Here is a 17,678-nt window from a genome sequence, read left to right as displayed (position 1 = left end):
CGCGCTTCTGCTACCGATGGGGAACTTTCTGTCGTCGCCAAAAGATTATATATTCCACTTTGAAGACAATTCATCTTGGATCAACCATCTTTTGTATAAAATGGATGCCCGGAAAAAATCAATTTCATTTCCAATGACTAACAGAAACAAAACCAATGTATCTGCTAGAAATTTTCACTTCCCGCCGACGATAGCCAAAAAGATGACGTCACCACAGTGGAAAATTTCGTTCAGCTGCTTTAGTGTTTGAGAAGGCGCATGATTGAAAATAAAGGTTCTTTCCATGAACGTCATTGTCGTTTAAACGGATAAATTCGAAAATTTAAGCCGAATAGTATGTTTGTCAAGTATTTTTTGTGGTTTGTGCTAACGTAAGAACGACACGACACTCATAGGAAACGTTACGCAAGACAAGACATAACATTTATAGTTCTTACAATCGTCAACAATTTAAAAAAAAAATACCTTTTTCGACCGGTTTCGGGTGCAATGTCACCCATCTTCGGGACTATGTCCAACTGGTTACGATTTCTACACTTCCGATAGGGAGAGAAATTGCTTCACCGCATATAATATCGTGTAAAGTGTAAAGCAATTTCTCTCCCTATCGGACGTGTACGTCGCGTTTTTTTATGAGTGTAGTCTGTTTGTCTAGGTGAAGATTTTTCCCAACGATGAATTCCCTTTTCTTGGGTAAATAGTTTTAGTCCTGAAAAGGACTGTGTGGAATTAATAATTGAACTTCCTCTCACTTTTCCACCGGCCGGCGCCACAGAGAATGATATACGTAACGAATGCTTTCATCGCGGGCAGAAACCGAACGTTGCAAATAAATATATTTGCGTTTAATAAAGAAACACAAACTATGATGACAAATACCATCCATTTCGTATAGCTACGTAGTCCAACGTCACCTTAGCGTACAACCCGATTGGGCTACTATTTTTCGGGCACTTATCATGATTTGCCGATTTGCTTGCGACAAGTTGCATTCGACTGAGAATCCTGTCTCATTATTTTCTATTGAAAATTGGCCAGATAACGAACGCAACTTATTTCAAGCAAATTGGATGAGCATAAGTGCCAGGAGATTGATTTTGCAGATTTTGAAATTAGTTATTTGGCCATAACTTTGGAGCCCATAGTCGCCCCAAAGTTACGGCCAAATAACTAATTTCAAAACCTGCAAAATCAATTTTCTGGCACTTATGCTCATCCAATTTGTTTGAAATAAGTTGGGTTCGACAGAAAATTTTACACAGAGTATGAATAAATGTGAAAAATAAGATATACCAAGTGTTGTTTTAGACTTTTCTTATGTACTTCTCAACCCTTTCGAACAAACAAGAAAGGCATCATCACCAATAGGTGGATCAATTAGGGTTTTTTTTTATTATGGAACTAAATACGAGTTCGTTGGTTCAGAAAGGGATTACGTAGTAGGGCTGAATAGAAGAATTTATCCATCTTAAAGTCTCAAAAAAAGTCTTTTTGATTTTTGTTTTTTTATGTATTGTGTAGTATGATTAGACTTACGATAGCCAGCTAGTTTATAATTGTTTAAAATTAGTTTTGAATATCCGCGGAATTACGTTCCATTCCGTTAAAAGCTAGTTTTTGCTGGCGAAATTTTTGGAGTTCAAGGAAACGAATGAATTTCGTTTCGAATTACTTGAAAAGATTTATTTTTCTTCAAAATACCACACATCCTTATCTTTTCGGGACACGCAACGTTGTAAAAAGTACAACACATCAGCTTCTTGTTCACAACAAAAGGCGTGACTGCGTTGACTATCCAGGACCATGCGAGTCCCGGAGGGTTATGTGTACTTGAGTGTCATCCTACAGTATGGCCCATAAAAGAAAGCAAAAATATAAAAATCCTGGTTACGTATCTTTTTTCCATGAATACATTCACTAGATACAAATGTTTTGAATAGTAGAAATAACACTTTAATGTGCAAAAACATAAGCTAAAAAAATTTTGCATTTTCATGGGGTACTATAGTAAGCCTGGCTACAGACTCAGTCGGCACCGATGGCAATATATAACCCCCCATACACACGGTCAAGCATGTTCGTTAAACAAAGACGAACTCCTCCGCCTCGAGAAAACAACATTTGACCACATTTGACTGTGTGTAGAGTTGTTTGACGAATCAAAAATATATGGGGGTTTATGCAACCTCACTACAAACGCTCAGGCATGTTTTGCCAACCTTGACTCCACATCCGACAACTCAAGCCAAAAACAAACCATTTTGATCTGTTAGACAAAGTTCTAGGTTCCCTCTAAGGACAATCCTCTCAGAATCCAAAACTAAATGCACTCGTGTTTTCAAGGGCACCCCCTTCAAAACGGGAACAACTGTAATTTTTATTATTGCACGCATGCTGCGACGTAGCAAAGCTGGAAAAATAAAAATGACAGTTGTGAGTGGCCCCCATTTGGATTGGGATGTCCTTAAAAAACGCGAATGCATTTAGTTTTGGATTCCGTGAGGATTGTCCTTAAGCGTTACATGTTTATCAAAAATTCCAACTAATATTGTTCTTGAGCACCATTTCTGTGATTCCTTGTGTTTATGTTGCGGATCAGGTGTTCGATAGTTTTCGACAAATAGCCTTATACTTATAATGAAGAAAATGAATGGAAGAGCTATAATCCTCCCCTAGAATATTAAAAAAGCTAGGCTTGTTTAAATAATGATTTTCCAATGTTTTCTAAGTATCTCTTACAAATTTTATTTTAAACAATTAATACAAAATGACATTTTTGCCTTTCTTGTACACTAAGTGGCTATATGTTCGCTTCAAAACAAACTTTTTATAGAAGGCTAGAAGACTCATGGCGTTATATATCAATCAACTGAACTCGACGAATTGAGGAGATGTCTGTGCGTGTGTGTGTATGTGTGTGTTTGTATACCCTAGGACAGTTTCCTATTGAAAATTGTGGACTATGCACACTTACTTTTTCTATTTCGAGCTTGGCAAATTGGGCACCGCTGTACTGCCGTGAATCGCAAGTCAGTCCCATCTGTATATGGGATCCATATACAGATGGGACTGACTTGCGACTCACGGCAGTGTAGCTCAGTAAATTTCAAAACTGAACTTCGGCAGAAAATTTCATTTATTACTGATTCTCAGCAAAATATTTGCTGTATCTCAGCAACTGAAACGTCACTTTTACTGAGATCTCGGCAAAAATCATGTTTGCTGAAATTCGGCGGTGCCCACCTCAGGAAAATAAACAAAACATTCTGAGACCTCGGCGAAAAAAAAATAAGCGTGTGGACTACGGATCGGACTATCGGCTCAAATGCTATGATCAAAACACTATTTTGATTATGCACGAGAAAGGCACCATTACTGCTGGGTGGTTTAATAAGTGTTTTTAAGTTACAGACGATCCTTCATTATTCATGAATCATCAGTTCGAGGAAATGCCGAGTTGCGGAACTCCTTGGAAAGCTGCATAATTTCACGTATCCACGGCGAAGATGTTTTTCGATCTAGGCAATTAGAGTGGGGCGTCATGGTCATTTTTCCAAATCAATGGTTTTTCGAAGCCATTCTGGATCGTGAACAACTGTGCAGAATTTGGGACCGATTGGTTGCTTCCTCGCTTTCCGCATCGCGTTTGAAGTTTGTATGGAAATTAGTATGGGAGAATGTATATTTTTGCATTTCTACTACTAGAGGTTTCAGTTCATCGTAAACCAAGTGGCACATTGCGTTAAAGTATAACCCAAAGGATGCCGAAAAGCTTTGCTGAAGAAGGCACGTTGCTGGAACCTCCACTAAAAAGTTATAACGCTTCGAAGACTGAGAGTTCAAACCATACGCAAAAAATCGTTTATTCTGCCAGCACTGCCGAGCTACGTAGACCAATAATTTAACTGAGTGTTATTTCAAAATAATTGATCTTATAGGGCTTTAGAGCTAATGGGAGCTATCCGGAATCATTTCACAAAGAAAAAAGTCCGACAAGAAGGAAGATTGGTTTTGCCCTTCGATAACCATAGGTCGTCCGGTAGTGCTGGCAGAAACATTGATTTCTTGCATATGGTTTGAACAATCAATTTTCGAAACGTAATAACATTTTTTGTAGACCTCCCAGCTACGTACCTTCTTCGGCAAAGTCTTTCGGCATCTTCCAGACTATATGCTAACGTATTGAGTCAAATGATTGATGATAAATTGAAGCCGCTAATAGCAAAAATGTAAAAAAGTACGTTTTCCCATACTAATTTCCATGTAAATTTAAAACACGATGCGGCATGCGGGGTCGCAACCAATCGAGCCCATATTTTGCACAGTTGATTGGGGTCCCAAAACGATTCAGAAAATCCTTGATCTCACTTGATCGGACGAAGTTTGCGTTTTTCCATACAACTGCGCCCCACTCTACTAGGCATTCAGCTGTATGGGAGGTGCTTGACACGTCTGGGGGCCGAGGTTCCTCATGTCCTCTTTCGTGCCAATAGATCCGCTATAGTCGTCTACAGGGTTTGCAGAAATCGCTCTCAATAGATAACGAACAACGATAAAAGAGAGGCAAAAACTGTTCCGAATCATAACAAGCCATGATAACAAATTTATCAAACTTATATACAAGTGCGAAAAAACAGAATCGGATAGGCAGCTTCCATAGAAAAATTGCGATTCTCGCTTTGTTTTCGCTCATTTCGTGTTGGTTACTGCACAGCTGTGTAGAACAAGTTGAAATACATCATCAGAGCCAGTGCTCCCCGCATTTGGAGCTTTTAAAAGAAATTTATCATGGGGTATAGCCTCCCGAATCAGTTCTCTATCATGACAACTTGCGAAAAAAGTCTCTCGCGGGATGCTACATATCGTATCAGTGATGCCAGATTGCTTCAACATCAATTCCGTAGATTCGCTAAAATTTTTTAACTTGGCGCTCTTCCACAATCCTAGTATACAGAACATTGTACGGCTGATCTCTAACTTTTCTCAATGAATAGAAATTAGATAACAACAAGACCACTGAAAAGACAAAATGTATAGTTACTGGTCTTGCTATATCTTAACTTTCATGAAAATCCAAAAAGAAATAGGTTCAAGGCATAGCTGCCCATGATTTCATAGTTGATGTATCAACCATTTGAAATTTTAGCGAATTTGACTTATTACACATTTTCTAGGGAAATTCAACCGCAGCAACATCGATACGTTGCTTGCTCAAAACCTCATTTAAGTACTTACGGGTTGAAATGTTTTGAATTTGCGATGATTGTCCCTAAATTATTCGAAATACATGCGAAAGTGCAATGGTTATTACGTCAACTATGAAGTCATGGGCAGATAGTGCCCTATACACACATTTCCACATTCGCCGTAATGGCAGTTGCTATACATATTTTTGACAGTAACTGTTTCCAACGCGGATACTACCTCTTTCAAATTTTATTTATTGAACTCTGTTGAAAATTTCAACATAGAATCAATTTAATATTATGGACTTCTTATTTTTCAAAATATTGCAAATTACTGAGCTGTTGAGCTGGCGGTGCCATAGCTGTGGTAATGTTGGTTTCCAACAATTTTGACGTAAATAGTTAATTCATAATTTGGCGTTAGCAGTAAGAACTATAAGGTCAGAACTAATCCAGTACATACATAAGTAAAATAAAACCCCATTTTAACACTGAAATTAAGATTGCAAACAAAGAAAGCCCTCAAAATATCGAGATTACTATCCATTAGACCTCTTCATGTTTTCAAAAAGTGTCAAAAATTCAACCGATCGGCGGTCAGCCTAAAATCACAATTCTCATGCTAAAATAAGTCTCCTGTCAAATTTTCAGCTTATTCGGATAAAATTTCGAGGTGGAATAACTTGTTTGAAGAAATCTCAGCGTGCAAATTTATGACAAATGTTCAGCTTTTGATTTTTAAGAATTTAACGGTAAATCGCACATGGGCAATTATATCACTCAAATTTCCAGGGAAAAAAGGAATAATAATATAATAAATTAACAATCATTTGTCATAAACTTAAGAATTTTGTAGAACAACGACTTTTGGGGGAAACAGTATTTTTATGCACTTAAATGCTTGAAAATCACTTAACATGGACAAAACGTGAATGGAACGAATCGCAATGTAGAGACTTGTAGAACACACCAAAAGCTTCCGTATAGAGGTTGTTGCGATAGTTTTTTTATATCTCTTGTTAGATTTTTTCCAAAATTGAAAATAGCCCAACACTAAATCGACTTGAGCCACCTCAAAATTTTATCCGAACTAGCTGAAAATTTGACAGGAGCCTTATTTTAGCATGAGAATTATGATTCTAGGTTGCCCAGTTGAATTTTTGATACTTTTTGAAAACATGAAGAGGTCTACTATCCATCCCTAACCAAACTTCAATTTAATCCAGGAATTTATCGAAAAAAAAATCTTGAAATGATCATCCTGGTGATATTTATCCAGAAATTCTTTGTAAAGTTTTCTAGACATTTTTCCTGTAAATACTTTAAACAATTCTATAGAAAAAACCTCCAGGAATTAATTCGGTAAGTCATCCAAAACATTATTCGTAAAAAACTCTTCCGGAAATTTGTTCAGAAATTCTTCTAAGGATTATTAAGGGAATTGCTTCAAAAAATCGTTCAGTAATATTTTCAGAAATTTCTACAGGAATTATTTAAGAAATTATTTTATTATTTTTTATTGAAATCGCTAGACGAAAAATTTCATTTATTCAGAAATTTATCCAGTGGTTCATTTAGAATTACCTCTAGAAAATTTATGGACGAAGCTCTAGGAGAATCTGAACGTATTACAAAGGAATTTCGAAAGTTTATTTAAAGAATGTTCTACATTCAAAAGTCTGAAGAAGAATTTTCAGAGGATTTCCCATAAAAACTTTCAAAGAAACTTCTTTTCCGAAGGTATTCCTGGAAGAATGTGCAATGGAATTACTGGCGGATTTTTTGAAAATTATTTGGAACTCTTGGAGTATTAAGTATTTTTGAGTGCATTTTTGAAAAGCATTCCTAAAGGAATTTCTGAGAGAATTGCTAAAAGAGTTTCCGAAGGAGCTTAAAAAAAATCCTAAGGAACTTCCGGATGAATCCCTGAAGTGTTTGTCGAAGGAATTAAAATTGAAATGTCAAATGGAATTTCCTAAAAAAAATGCCTAGATTTCTCAAGGATTTTTTTCGGGATTTATTTTCCAGGATTTATACAAATTGGCGAAAAATCATTTTTAAGAACAATTTCAGCGTAAACAAACAAAAAGGGAAAATATTTAGTTTAGTGGGTCGCGTACACCATGTCCCAGTTAAACTCTGCCAGTATAACTTTTTTAAGCAATAATGATGTGTATGTAATAAAATGTTTAATGAATGTTCGAGCTGTGTTATGAATTGTGCAGTTAAGAATCCAGACGACTGGGTTTGCTTGAGCCTTTAAATTACTTACGTTTATGACAGCGCAGTCTAATTATGTCTCTATGTTGAAGAGGGTCAACGGTAATTCAATATAATGGTCCTGCGAGTCGGATTATTGGGAAACTGTACGGTTCGAAGGACCAAATGTAGGAATCCGTAGATTTCCGCAGAAATTTTCGAATTTCCGTTGTTTTTATCTACGGATCCGTATATCCGTAGAAAGCATCCAATTCCGTTAATCTGCGGAAATTTCCGTAGATCTGGCATCGCTGCGTATATGTATACAGAGATGGTAAGTGAGAGACTTGCTCATTCTCTTTAGGATTAAATCCCTGGTCGTCTATATGATAAAAGGATGATGCGTGTATCCCTTTCTCAAACAATATTATTACGGCTTGTAACAGATGTGGCATCTGGGAACGAGCGTATAATCCCGGTAGTTATTCCAGCAATTAAAATCGTTTCGGAGTTTTTTTTCTGATATCTTCAGAAAAGTTGGCGCTATCTACTCTAAAACCTTCAAAGCCCGGTGGTTCCTTCATCTTGCACCCTAGAGTAAAAAGGTTCAAAACCACAACTTATATGTACAGTCGACTCTCTACATCTCGATGTTCTGTATCACGATATCTCTCCCTATGTCGATGGTTTACTCGGTCCCTTCAATCTACATACATTTGGGCACTCTACATCTCGATAACCTCCCTATCTCGATATCTCTCTATCTCGATGTGTTCTGATCATATTTTGTTCTGGATGTACTCTCCTTATGTCGATATGTTCAAATTTTTAGGCTACTAGACCATCTGTGGATAACAACAAACATATCAACAACAAGATATGACACTTGTTTTGTTGTCGCTTTTCATAGCAACGCGCTTTTTTGGATCTAGCAGCCATTTCAATTTTGCCTCCATTCCTCGATCTCTCCCTATCTCGATGGTCCCTTCAATATCGAGATGTGGAGAGGCGTATATCTGCCATAATTATGAAATTCGGAATCATAAAAAAATGTGATTAGGAAAATGTGTACACACTTAAAATAAATCGCAGATTTCTGTGAAATTTCACTCAAATCTAAACAGCAGAACCTTTCGGTAAAAATTTTACAGATCTTTTGGTGGTTTTGACAGTTGAGGCATTCCACGGGGGCATGTCAGTCGATCCTGAGCGACCATTTCGAAAATATTTGAAACTCTGCACAGTTTTTCAATTTCATCTAAATCGTCATTTTTCGATATCAAATCTTCATATTGAGTCACGACCAACTTTTCAAAAGGGTGTATGTGAAAATGGTTCAAAAATATTTAAAAAGCTGCACAGCAAAAACGGAATGTTCGATTGTTATGATTTTTTCAGCAAAGTTAGACAACTAAATGGTGATTCTTAAGAAAATGTGCACAGTAAAAACATTTTTTTGCCTTTAAAAATATCATTTTGTCACAAAAACTCAAATATCTCAAAACCCTATCTTTTTTCGAACGTTTTCGAAAACGGTCCATTATATTAGCTATCTACCATAAAAATTTGGTGATGGTAAACTAATAAACAAAAAAGTTATGACATTTCAAACATTTCACAATTTTCACATTTAGTAAAAAAAAATTTTTTCTGTGTAAGTTATTTCGAGAATTGCAGTTTGATGCAGATTTTATTGTTAAGGGACGTGATTTAAACAAGTTGTTTTCATGATATTTTGATTTAATTATTCATAGCATCTATAAGAAACTTAGACACGATCCAGTGTTGTGATCAAAAGTATTGATAGTGTCATAATTTTCATTGCACGTGACTGGCGAAAAATTCTTTTAATAGTGTTGAAACCTGTTGATAATAACGTTGATAGAAACATATCAGAAATGTTATTTTTAAGACAAAAGCTGCAAAATCAAAGATTTATATACACGTGTACGTCTATAGTTTACCTGCAAAAAATATACCTTTTAGAGAATAGACTTTATGATCGGGAGGAAACGGGTATCTTCAACAACAACAAATGCATGATAGGTACATACCATGACAATGCTCACGAAAAAGCAAAAAAATTACTACTACTAAGGTTGTTAAAGATCTTATAGTAATTTTTTCTTCAGTCAACAAATGACACCAAACTAGTCAGTAAAACTTAAAAGTGATTTTGTTTATTGAAATATTACGAACAACATGAGTAGCCGCTTTCTCAACTGTTGTAGGCCGTTTGATGGAAAAAAGTGTTCAAAAGAGTTACGAAATCTCACCGAAAGCACCATAGATAAACTGAAAGCGACCGGTTATGCTCCAATGTCCACATTGAATACAAATTTACGCATTTGCACGTCCTGCCGTCTAAACGTTGACAAAAGAGCAATCTGTATATCATCGGTTGAGCAGAGCGCAGGAAGTTCGAAAACGACAGCAACTGAGGAATTGCCAGATGTATCGACAACAACTGAGGAATTACCAGAAGTATTAAGTGCTGAGAGCCTTGCCACCGTACCATCAGCGAAATCTGTTTCAACAAATCAATCGGAAGATGAGTGTATCCAAAAGGTCAACATCGAACGCTTTAACGAGGGCATAGCTGGGATAAAAGTGACTCCGATTAAATGGAGTAAGATGGACTACGTTTATTACCCGGAGAAAAATACCGTGAAATAAACGAAGCTGTACGAAGAAACCTCTTCAAATTAGGACCTGATGATGTGGAAAATACAGACTACGATGAGGTAATTATAAATATGAAGGAAAGGTTCTCGAATGCAGCCACGACAAGGAAAGAAAATTATTGATTTTGTCGATGCTGCCAAGTTCGTGGTCTATTCAGGATGCCATTGATGAGTTCAAAACCAATAGAAATACAGTAAAAGAGGCAAAACAATTGAAGAATAACTGTCTTTCAACCAAAAATACTAGGTCTAGTACTGCATTAACAGATGAGACAAAAGAAATAGTAGTTCAATATTTTGAAGATGATGAAGTAAGTCGAGCTATGCCTGGTCAAAAGATTATGTATCAGTAAAAAAGATGGAAAGCGTCAAGCAACCCAAAAACGATTAATGATGACGACTTTGAAAGAAGCGTACACACGCTTCAAGTAAAGTCACGATGATATTAAAATTGGATATTCCCCATTTGCAAGCCTTCGGCCAAGTCAATGTAAGCTTCTTTCCAATTCAGTATCACATAATGTTTGTGTGCACAACCCATGAGAATATTAATCTTATTTTACATAGTTTGAAAAGAATCAATTTAACAAAGGATATTAAAATGTTAACTGGTAGTCTTTTGTGTGAAAATACAACATCAAATTGCTATCTACGATCTTGTTCGGATTGTCCAGATTCTTCATCATTGGAAAATACTTTATTCGCTGAGTTTGAAGAAAAATATATTGATCAGTTATCATTTGAGCAATGGGTGACCACGGATAGGTGTGACATAGAAACTATTGTAAAACCTGTAGATGAGTTTGTGTCATATTTTTGCTTGAAATTAGAAAGTTTCACGATTTCATTATAACAGAACAATCCAGCTTTTAAAAATACGAAAATACATTACAAAATGGTGAATTTTTAGTCATTTGTGATTTTTCTGAAAATTACAGCTTTGTATTGCAAGATGAAGTGCAGTCCCATCACTGGAACGTACAACAAGCTACAATTCATCCATTCGTTATTTATTTTAATGGAAGTACGCAAATTGAACACTTAAGTTTTATTATAATTTCCGAAGATTTAAGACACGATTCAGTATCCGTAAACTTGTTCATTGAAAAAATGATTAACTTTTTACGCGTTGATAAGCATAAAGAAGTCAAAAAGATATATTTCATGTCTGATGGAGCAGCGTCGCAGTACAAAAATCGTAAGAATTTTTCGAGCCTATGTCAATTTAAAATTTAAATCAATATACGGAATTGATGCAGAATGGCATTTTTTTGCTACATCACATGGCAAAGGTCCTTGTGATGCTATTGGAGGAACAATAAAGCGCATGGCCACAAGAGCAAGTTTAGCCAAAGAACGTGAGCATCCAATTAAAACTGCGAAAGAACTTTGCCCAATCAAAATCGTAGAAAAGAAAAAGATTTAACCAAATTATCATTTTGTTTTACTACTACTGAAGAGTACGAAATAAAGGCTTCAGAGCTCAGCGAGCAATTTAATAACGCGAAAACGATCCAAGGAACCCAAAAATTTCACTGTTTCATTCCATTGTCGGAAAATAAAATTAAAGCAAAACTATACTCAAACTGTGCTGATAATAATTCAAAAGTGTTATTTTAAAAAATTTGAATAAAAATAAATAAAAAATAAGTATTAATAAACTGTTTTCAAGTGATATTTTAAAAAATTTGAATAAAAAAAAATAAAAAATAAGTATTAATAAACTGTTTTCATGATATCATAACCCATACCAAAATTCAAACCCAAAACTCTTAGAGTTTCTATAACAACATTGTGTAACTGCCACATTTAATTTAATACTTAGGATAATATTAATTCATTTTTATTTATTTATACATATAATATTTATACATATAATATACATAATATCGATGAATACATAAATATGGAATATCATACAAACAACTTGTATAACTCACGCAAGGCCCTTAACAATAAAATCAGCATCAAACTGCGATCCTTGAAAAAAAAAATACACGGAAAGTTTTTTTTGTTTACTATATGTGAAAATTGTGAAATGTTTGAAATGTCATAACTTTTTGTTTATTAGTTTACCATCACCAAATTTTTATGGTAGATAGCTAATATAATGGACCGTTTTCCTAAAAAATTACGTTCGAAAAAAGATAGGGTTTTGAGATATTTGAGTTTTTGTGACAAAAATGATATTTTAAAGGCAAAAAAATTTTTTTTACTGTGCACATTTTCTTAAGAATCACCATTTAGTTGTCTAACTTTGCTGAAAAATCATAACAATCGAACATTCCGTTTTTGCTGTGCAGCTTTTTAAATATTTTGAACCATTTTCACATACACCCTTTTGAAAAGTTAGTCGTGACTCAATATGAAGATTTGATATCGAAAAATGACGATTTAGATGAAATTGAAAAACTGTGCAAAGTTTCAACTCAATAGAAAATCATGAATTAAAAATTTTCTTAAATTTTGATGCTGTTGCTTGGAATCGCTCAGTTGAACAAAGGAAAATACCGCAGAAAATCGGTGAAATAATTACCGAACAAATCTGTTGTTGAGATTTCGGTGAATTGAAGCAAAATTCACCGAAATCTGTGAAATGATTTAAGTGTGTTTTTTCTGCTATATAACATTGAAAAGTTTTATATTGTATCGCTCATAAAAAAAATCTACTCCGCCGCTTATTTATAATCGCAACAAAAAAGGAGCGCCAGATAGTCGCCTAAGAAAAACATACCTCCAGAAAAAGAACTACTTTGAAATTTTTGAAAACTCGGCCACCATGTGGTGGATTGTGGCGATGAATACATTGATAGCACGTGCTATTTGCACTGCGGATACATTTCCCACATCTATGAGAGCCTTGGAAAATTATCAAGAAAGTTGTCATTTTGTTGGAGGTACAATAAAAGAAATTTAATACTTTTCAGAATCCTGCAGTTACTGACAAAAATCAATAAGTGAGCTTCCTCATGACAACCCTCCCAGTAAGCTTTGTGATTCGCAGCGCCAAGCAACACTACTTCCACCGTACCGAGAGGTTCATCGACACTTGTCCATACTGTACACACGTACCGTACAAAAGTGCTATTTTCTGCAAATAAACATATTATTTGCATATATAGTACAATAAATTTAAAAGCACGAACGAACACACCACTCAATCCCGGGAACAACAAACTGACGGGCTACAACGACGCCAACAATAACAATAACAATTGACAAAGTAAGCACGACTTGTCCCCGCGAAGTGCGACTCGGCTCGCTACAAAACACAACATGCCCCACCTCCTGTGCAATTCTCGGCAGCTTTTGCAGTACCATCGTAAGGGTTCTGACCGATGACGATGACTATACCGCCCCATTCAACCGCGCATCGTTCCCTTCCCGAGTTCAACACTCCTACCGAGGCGGGGGGCTCCAACCAAACCGAACTAAACCGGCAAAGTGCATCACCATCGAGTATTAAGTGTAGTTAGGTGGGCAGTATATTTGCATTGAGTAGAATTTATACAATCGTTACACTCACTCTTCGCTCTGCTCCTCCGTGTGACATCCAGCGTAGTGTAATTCCATTCAAACCATCATCATCACTCACTCAGTCACAGAATATGTACAGCGCTTTGAACTATTATAGTGGTGATCACCGCGATATTACCCCGACGAAGACGACGATGACATCTGAATCACAGCGAGATGTCATCACACTAGGCAGCACCCACCAGCTCGACAGTCAACAGGACATGAACTACCATGACGACGATAAGGAAAATCTCTGCACTCGCTCTCCACGGTGCGTTGATTTGAATTTGATTGCAAGTTGTTGGTGCAATTTGGTTGGAGCTTTGGTTTGACACACAGATGAAAGTTCAAGCGAGGACATGTGAATTTACGCTTTGGCATTTCCACGCTTCAGTTTTTTTTATTCAACAAGATTTCTTGATATTCTTCATAATTTTGAAAACGTGTGAACTACTTTAATAGAATCGGGAATATTTGTAAAATATCGTAAAAAAAGTTTAATAAGAACATTTACAACATCTCCTGAATGAGTTCTTGAAGAAAAAGTAAGAAAAATCTACTGCATCATTTGGAAAATTTGTCCCCCGTAGTTACAGCTATTTCCAATGCATCGTTGAAAAAGGGCTGTTATAATTTATATGTGATATCAATTATGTAATACCTGTTAAATGATAAAACTTTACATCATATATCAATCCGAATCAAACTTACCTCGAATCGAATTGGGCGGTTTCTTCTCGTGCGGATGGCCCCCGGTCAGCCCGAGCAATTCGCCCGCTCCCAGATCACCGCCGGCCGCGGCTGCAGCCACCGCAGCGGCCGCCGCCAGCAGGCTGCTACTATTGAGCGAACCGGACGAGCTCCCACCGCCATTCGCCGACTGCGGGGGCGGAGTTGTACTGTCGGCCAAATCACCGGACGCGGCTGCCGCCGTCAGCGACGAACAGAACGCTTGGAAGTCCTGCTGGTTCATCATGGCGCTGCTGGAGGATGAAGAGGAGGATTGGCGGAGGTTGTTGCTGCTGGCTGTGGCAGAGGCACTGGCAGTGGTGCCCCCACCGGAGGGTGTCCCGCCATCGCCGTTCAACGGCTGCATCAGTCTATGGCTGAGCTTGGGAAACTCTCGGGTATCACGAGTAAAGCTATGACTATTGTTGACACTATTACTATTGTTACTGCTACTAGTGTTGGTATTACTACTGCTACTGCTACTACTGGTATTTCTTAAAGGCCCTAGATTTGTATCACGTAATTCAGTCGTTGCGGCAGCTGCTATGCTTGTGGTTGTTGTATTTGTAAATAGGTTTCTATTGTTTTGATTATGTTGCTGGTGGAGCTGTTGCAGACTCCGGTGACTATTGGCGATTTCGTTCAAGAAATGCCGGGTGTCGTTGAGCATGGAACTGCCATTGTTTTGCGTTCCGCCGCAGGAAGAGGTGGAGGAGGAGTTATTACAGTTGGCTAGAGAGTTCTGCTGCTGTTGTTGATGCTGCGGAGGCGGTTGACTTAATCTCGATGAAAGCTTCGGAGCAGCAGCCATAGCTGCTGCGGAAGCTCCGCCAAATATACCGACACCGTTACCGGTTCCTCCCCCTCCTCCGCTTGTCGTCGAACTGCCTCCATCGCCAGCGTTGAGAACCGTTCGATTGCCTTGAAATTTACTATTCCAGGTCTGGTTGAAGAACTCGGTGAATTCGCTATCCATTACTTGACGAACGCTCAGCTGTTTCTCACACACGCGCTTTTTAGTATTCACAATCACTCAATCACACTCTCGCTATGATCAACACCCTTCTACTAACTTCCGCGAAGGTATGTTTAAAATAGTCACTTTCCCTTAAGTCTTGAGTGCCACGCACTCGCACAATATTCGGCCACAAAGCTGGGATTAGGTAGGATACAAGTCCTCAATACATTCCACAGTCATCTTAACTGAACGTTCGTTGGTTCCCGGCGGTCGAATAGTGTCGACTAGATAAGTTATTGGAATTGTTAGAATGCGTAGCGTCTTGGTGTTGTTCCGGTTCACCGCACAGCTTGATTCACCGTCACACAAACAATATCTCCTATTAACGAGGATGATGTGGACTGTTCTTCTTATCTTGTCCACCTTCTGCAATCTCGATAAACGTGAGCTTCCACGACCTAAGACTAAGGATACTCCCGCGAACGAGGTAGGTTGAGGGTTCAAACACTTTTCACTTTCGTAATCCGCTTATCACACTCACGTCGTCGCCGTCGTCAATGTTTGCTGAACAGAGGTGCGCTTTCTTCTTCTCTATTGTTTGCGTTTATAATTAACTTGGTTTGAAACCTGTTGTAGCAACGTGGGGATCCTGTGAAATAGTATCATATGAAATAAATCTAACGAAGATTACACCGTAACCACTGATCCCACGCTCGGAAGCAACACCTTTAACGGCCACAAAACGATTGGACGGTATCCGAAAATGACACCGGGTGAAATAGGTGTCCTATTTTGATAAACGTGCTCTTGTGGGGGGTGTTGCTTGCGCGATTTTTTGTGGGTCGGCAGAGTGGAAGGGCAAGGGCAGCAGTTTCAGCAGTTATCGTGTTCTCGCCATTCGGTTGAAAGATTGGGGTGCAGAATGCACCTTGCTTTATCACTGTTATCAGCGAAAACGATGCAATGCAGGAAGAGGGAACTGACTGATAAGGACCCCGTGTCAATGATATTTTTCGTGCTTCATATGGTTGCAATGCACCAATAATTGATTGAATATGTATTCGTTCCAAATTTGAGGTGACATCTGTATGTTAAGGAAGAAAACAGAATTTGTAGGATTGTGTCCAGACTGCTACTGTTTGCTAAACGAAGGTAGCAGAACTTTGAACCACGATAAGGGCAGAATTTGTAACATGTTTATTACTCAGATCCGGTATGTCTACACAGACAAAATAGTTTGTTGAAATTTACTCGAAAAATAAGTCATACAAAAGAATTGCCAAAAACAGCGTAAATTCAAACGATTTATCGCCTGAACAATAAAATAAATTTGAATTATTCTTCCCGGAAAAAAATATATAAATATAACCAAACTACGATTCAACGTTTACAGATATTTATTTAAAAAGTTGTGTACACTCAAATCGCAAAGTATTTATTGAGGAATACACTTTTGTGTAATTTTTCATCGTATCAAAATAAATGCATGTATATTATCTTTCAGAATATTCAAATTTATGCCAACAAAATTATGCCATTATAAAACATTTTCTTGTATCTGGAATGCGTTTCATATATGGACAAACTTTCGAAAATTCGTTTTGTTTTGATGATATTTTGAGAAAATTAGTTGAATACGGCACAAAACTTAGTAGAATTACAAAGCTTTGATATCATACAATGGTCTACATAGCAACCAACGTATCATTTATCTTACCCGAGGATGCCAAGTTTCATACAATTATAAAGAAGAACTGTGCAAAAGATTTTTAAAAACTTACCCGAGCACAAATAAATAACTAATTGATAACAAATTCTGTTATCCGGTTATCGGACATATTGATAACTGAACTTGTTATCAATTTGGCTGACTTAACAGCCAACATAACAAAAATGATACCAGAATTTTATTCGTGAAATAACTACATGAAAACAAATTAAGTTATCACTGATACCAAATTGATAACACATTTTGTTATACATGTTATTTACCTAAATAACTAATTTTGTTATCATTTAGTTATCAGCCATCACTGTTCTTTCAACGAAAATAGTTTAATCTTCTTTGCCGACTTCGTTACGTGATTGAAAAATGGCGATATTCACTGGGATTCAAATTCGAATCAAGTGATTATACGGCGTCGTCTCTAGGTACTCACCCAATTACGCTTTCTTGAGGAGCAGAAGAGAAGAGCAATACGCTTTCTACAATCTTGCATTTACTGAAAACTATTTATAATCAAATCATGATGCCATATGACCATTTTATGTAAATAACAGTCAGCTGTACAGAGTTGAGAACAGCATAACTTATTAATAACAAACTTTATTATCCAGTTATATTGATAACTAGAATTGTTATCATTTTGGTTGAATTACCAGTCAATATAACAAAAATGATAA

At 37.0% G+C, this 17,678-nt stretch overlaps 2 protein-coding genes across 16 annotated transcripts in view; one reads left to right on the top strand and one right to left on the bottom strand.

Moving 5' to 3' along the window:
• Positions 1–17,678, bottom strand: part of LOC134213044 (probable nuclear hormone receptor HR3) — a 566,164-nt gene that overhangs the window by 103,754 nt on the left and 444,732 nt on the right. For 12 of the 14 annotated variants that reach the window (XM_062691552.1, XM_062691545.1, XM_062691554.1 and 9 more), the window contains one exon: positions 14,300–15,924. The exons of the other annotated variants lie outside the window; for them this stretch is intronic. In XM_062691552.1, coding sequence (XP_062547536.1) covers positions 14,300–15,293 — 994 coding nt within the window. In that variant the 5' untranslated portion in view covers positions 15,294–15,924. The remainder of the gene's footprint in view (positions 1–14,299; positions 15,925–17,678) is intronic. 14 annotated transcript variants of the gene reach the window in all.
• Positions 1–17,678, top strand: part of LOC134213046 (endonuclease G, mitochondrial) — a 458,875-nt gene that overhangs the window by 270,157 nt on the left and 171,040 nt on the right. The window lies entirely within an intron of this gene.

The sequence above is a fragment of the Armigeres subalbatus genome, chromosome 2 (genome assembly GCF_024139115.2).
Source record: "Armigeres subalbatus isolate Guangzhou_Male chromosome 2, GZ_Asu_2, whole genome shotgun sequence".
Classification (NCBI taxonomy): domain Eukaryota; kingdom Metazoa; phylum Arthropoda; class Insecta; order Diptera; family Culicidae; genus Armigeres; species Armigeres subalbatus.
This window is presented reverse-complemented; position numbering and strand designations above follow the sequence as displayed.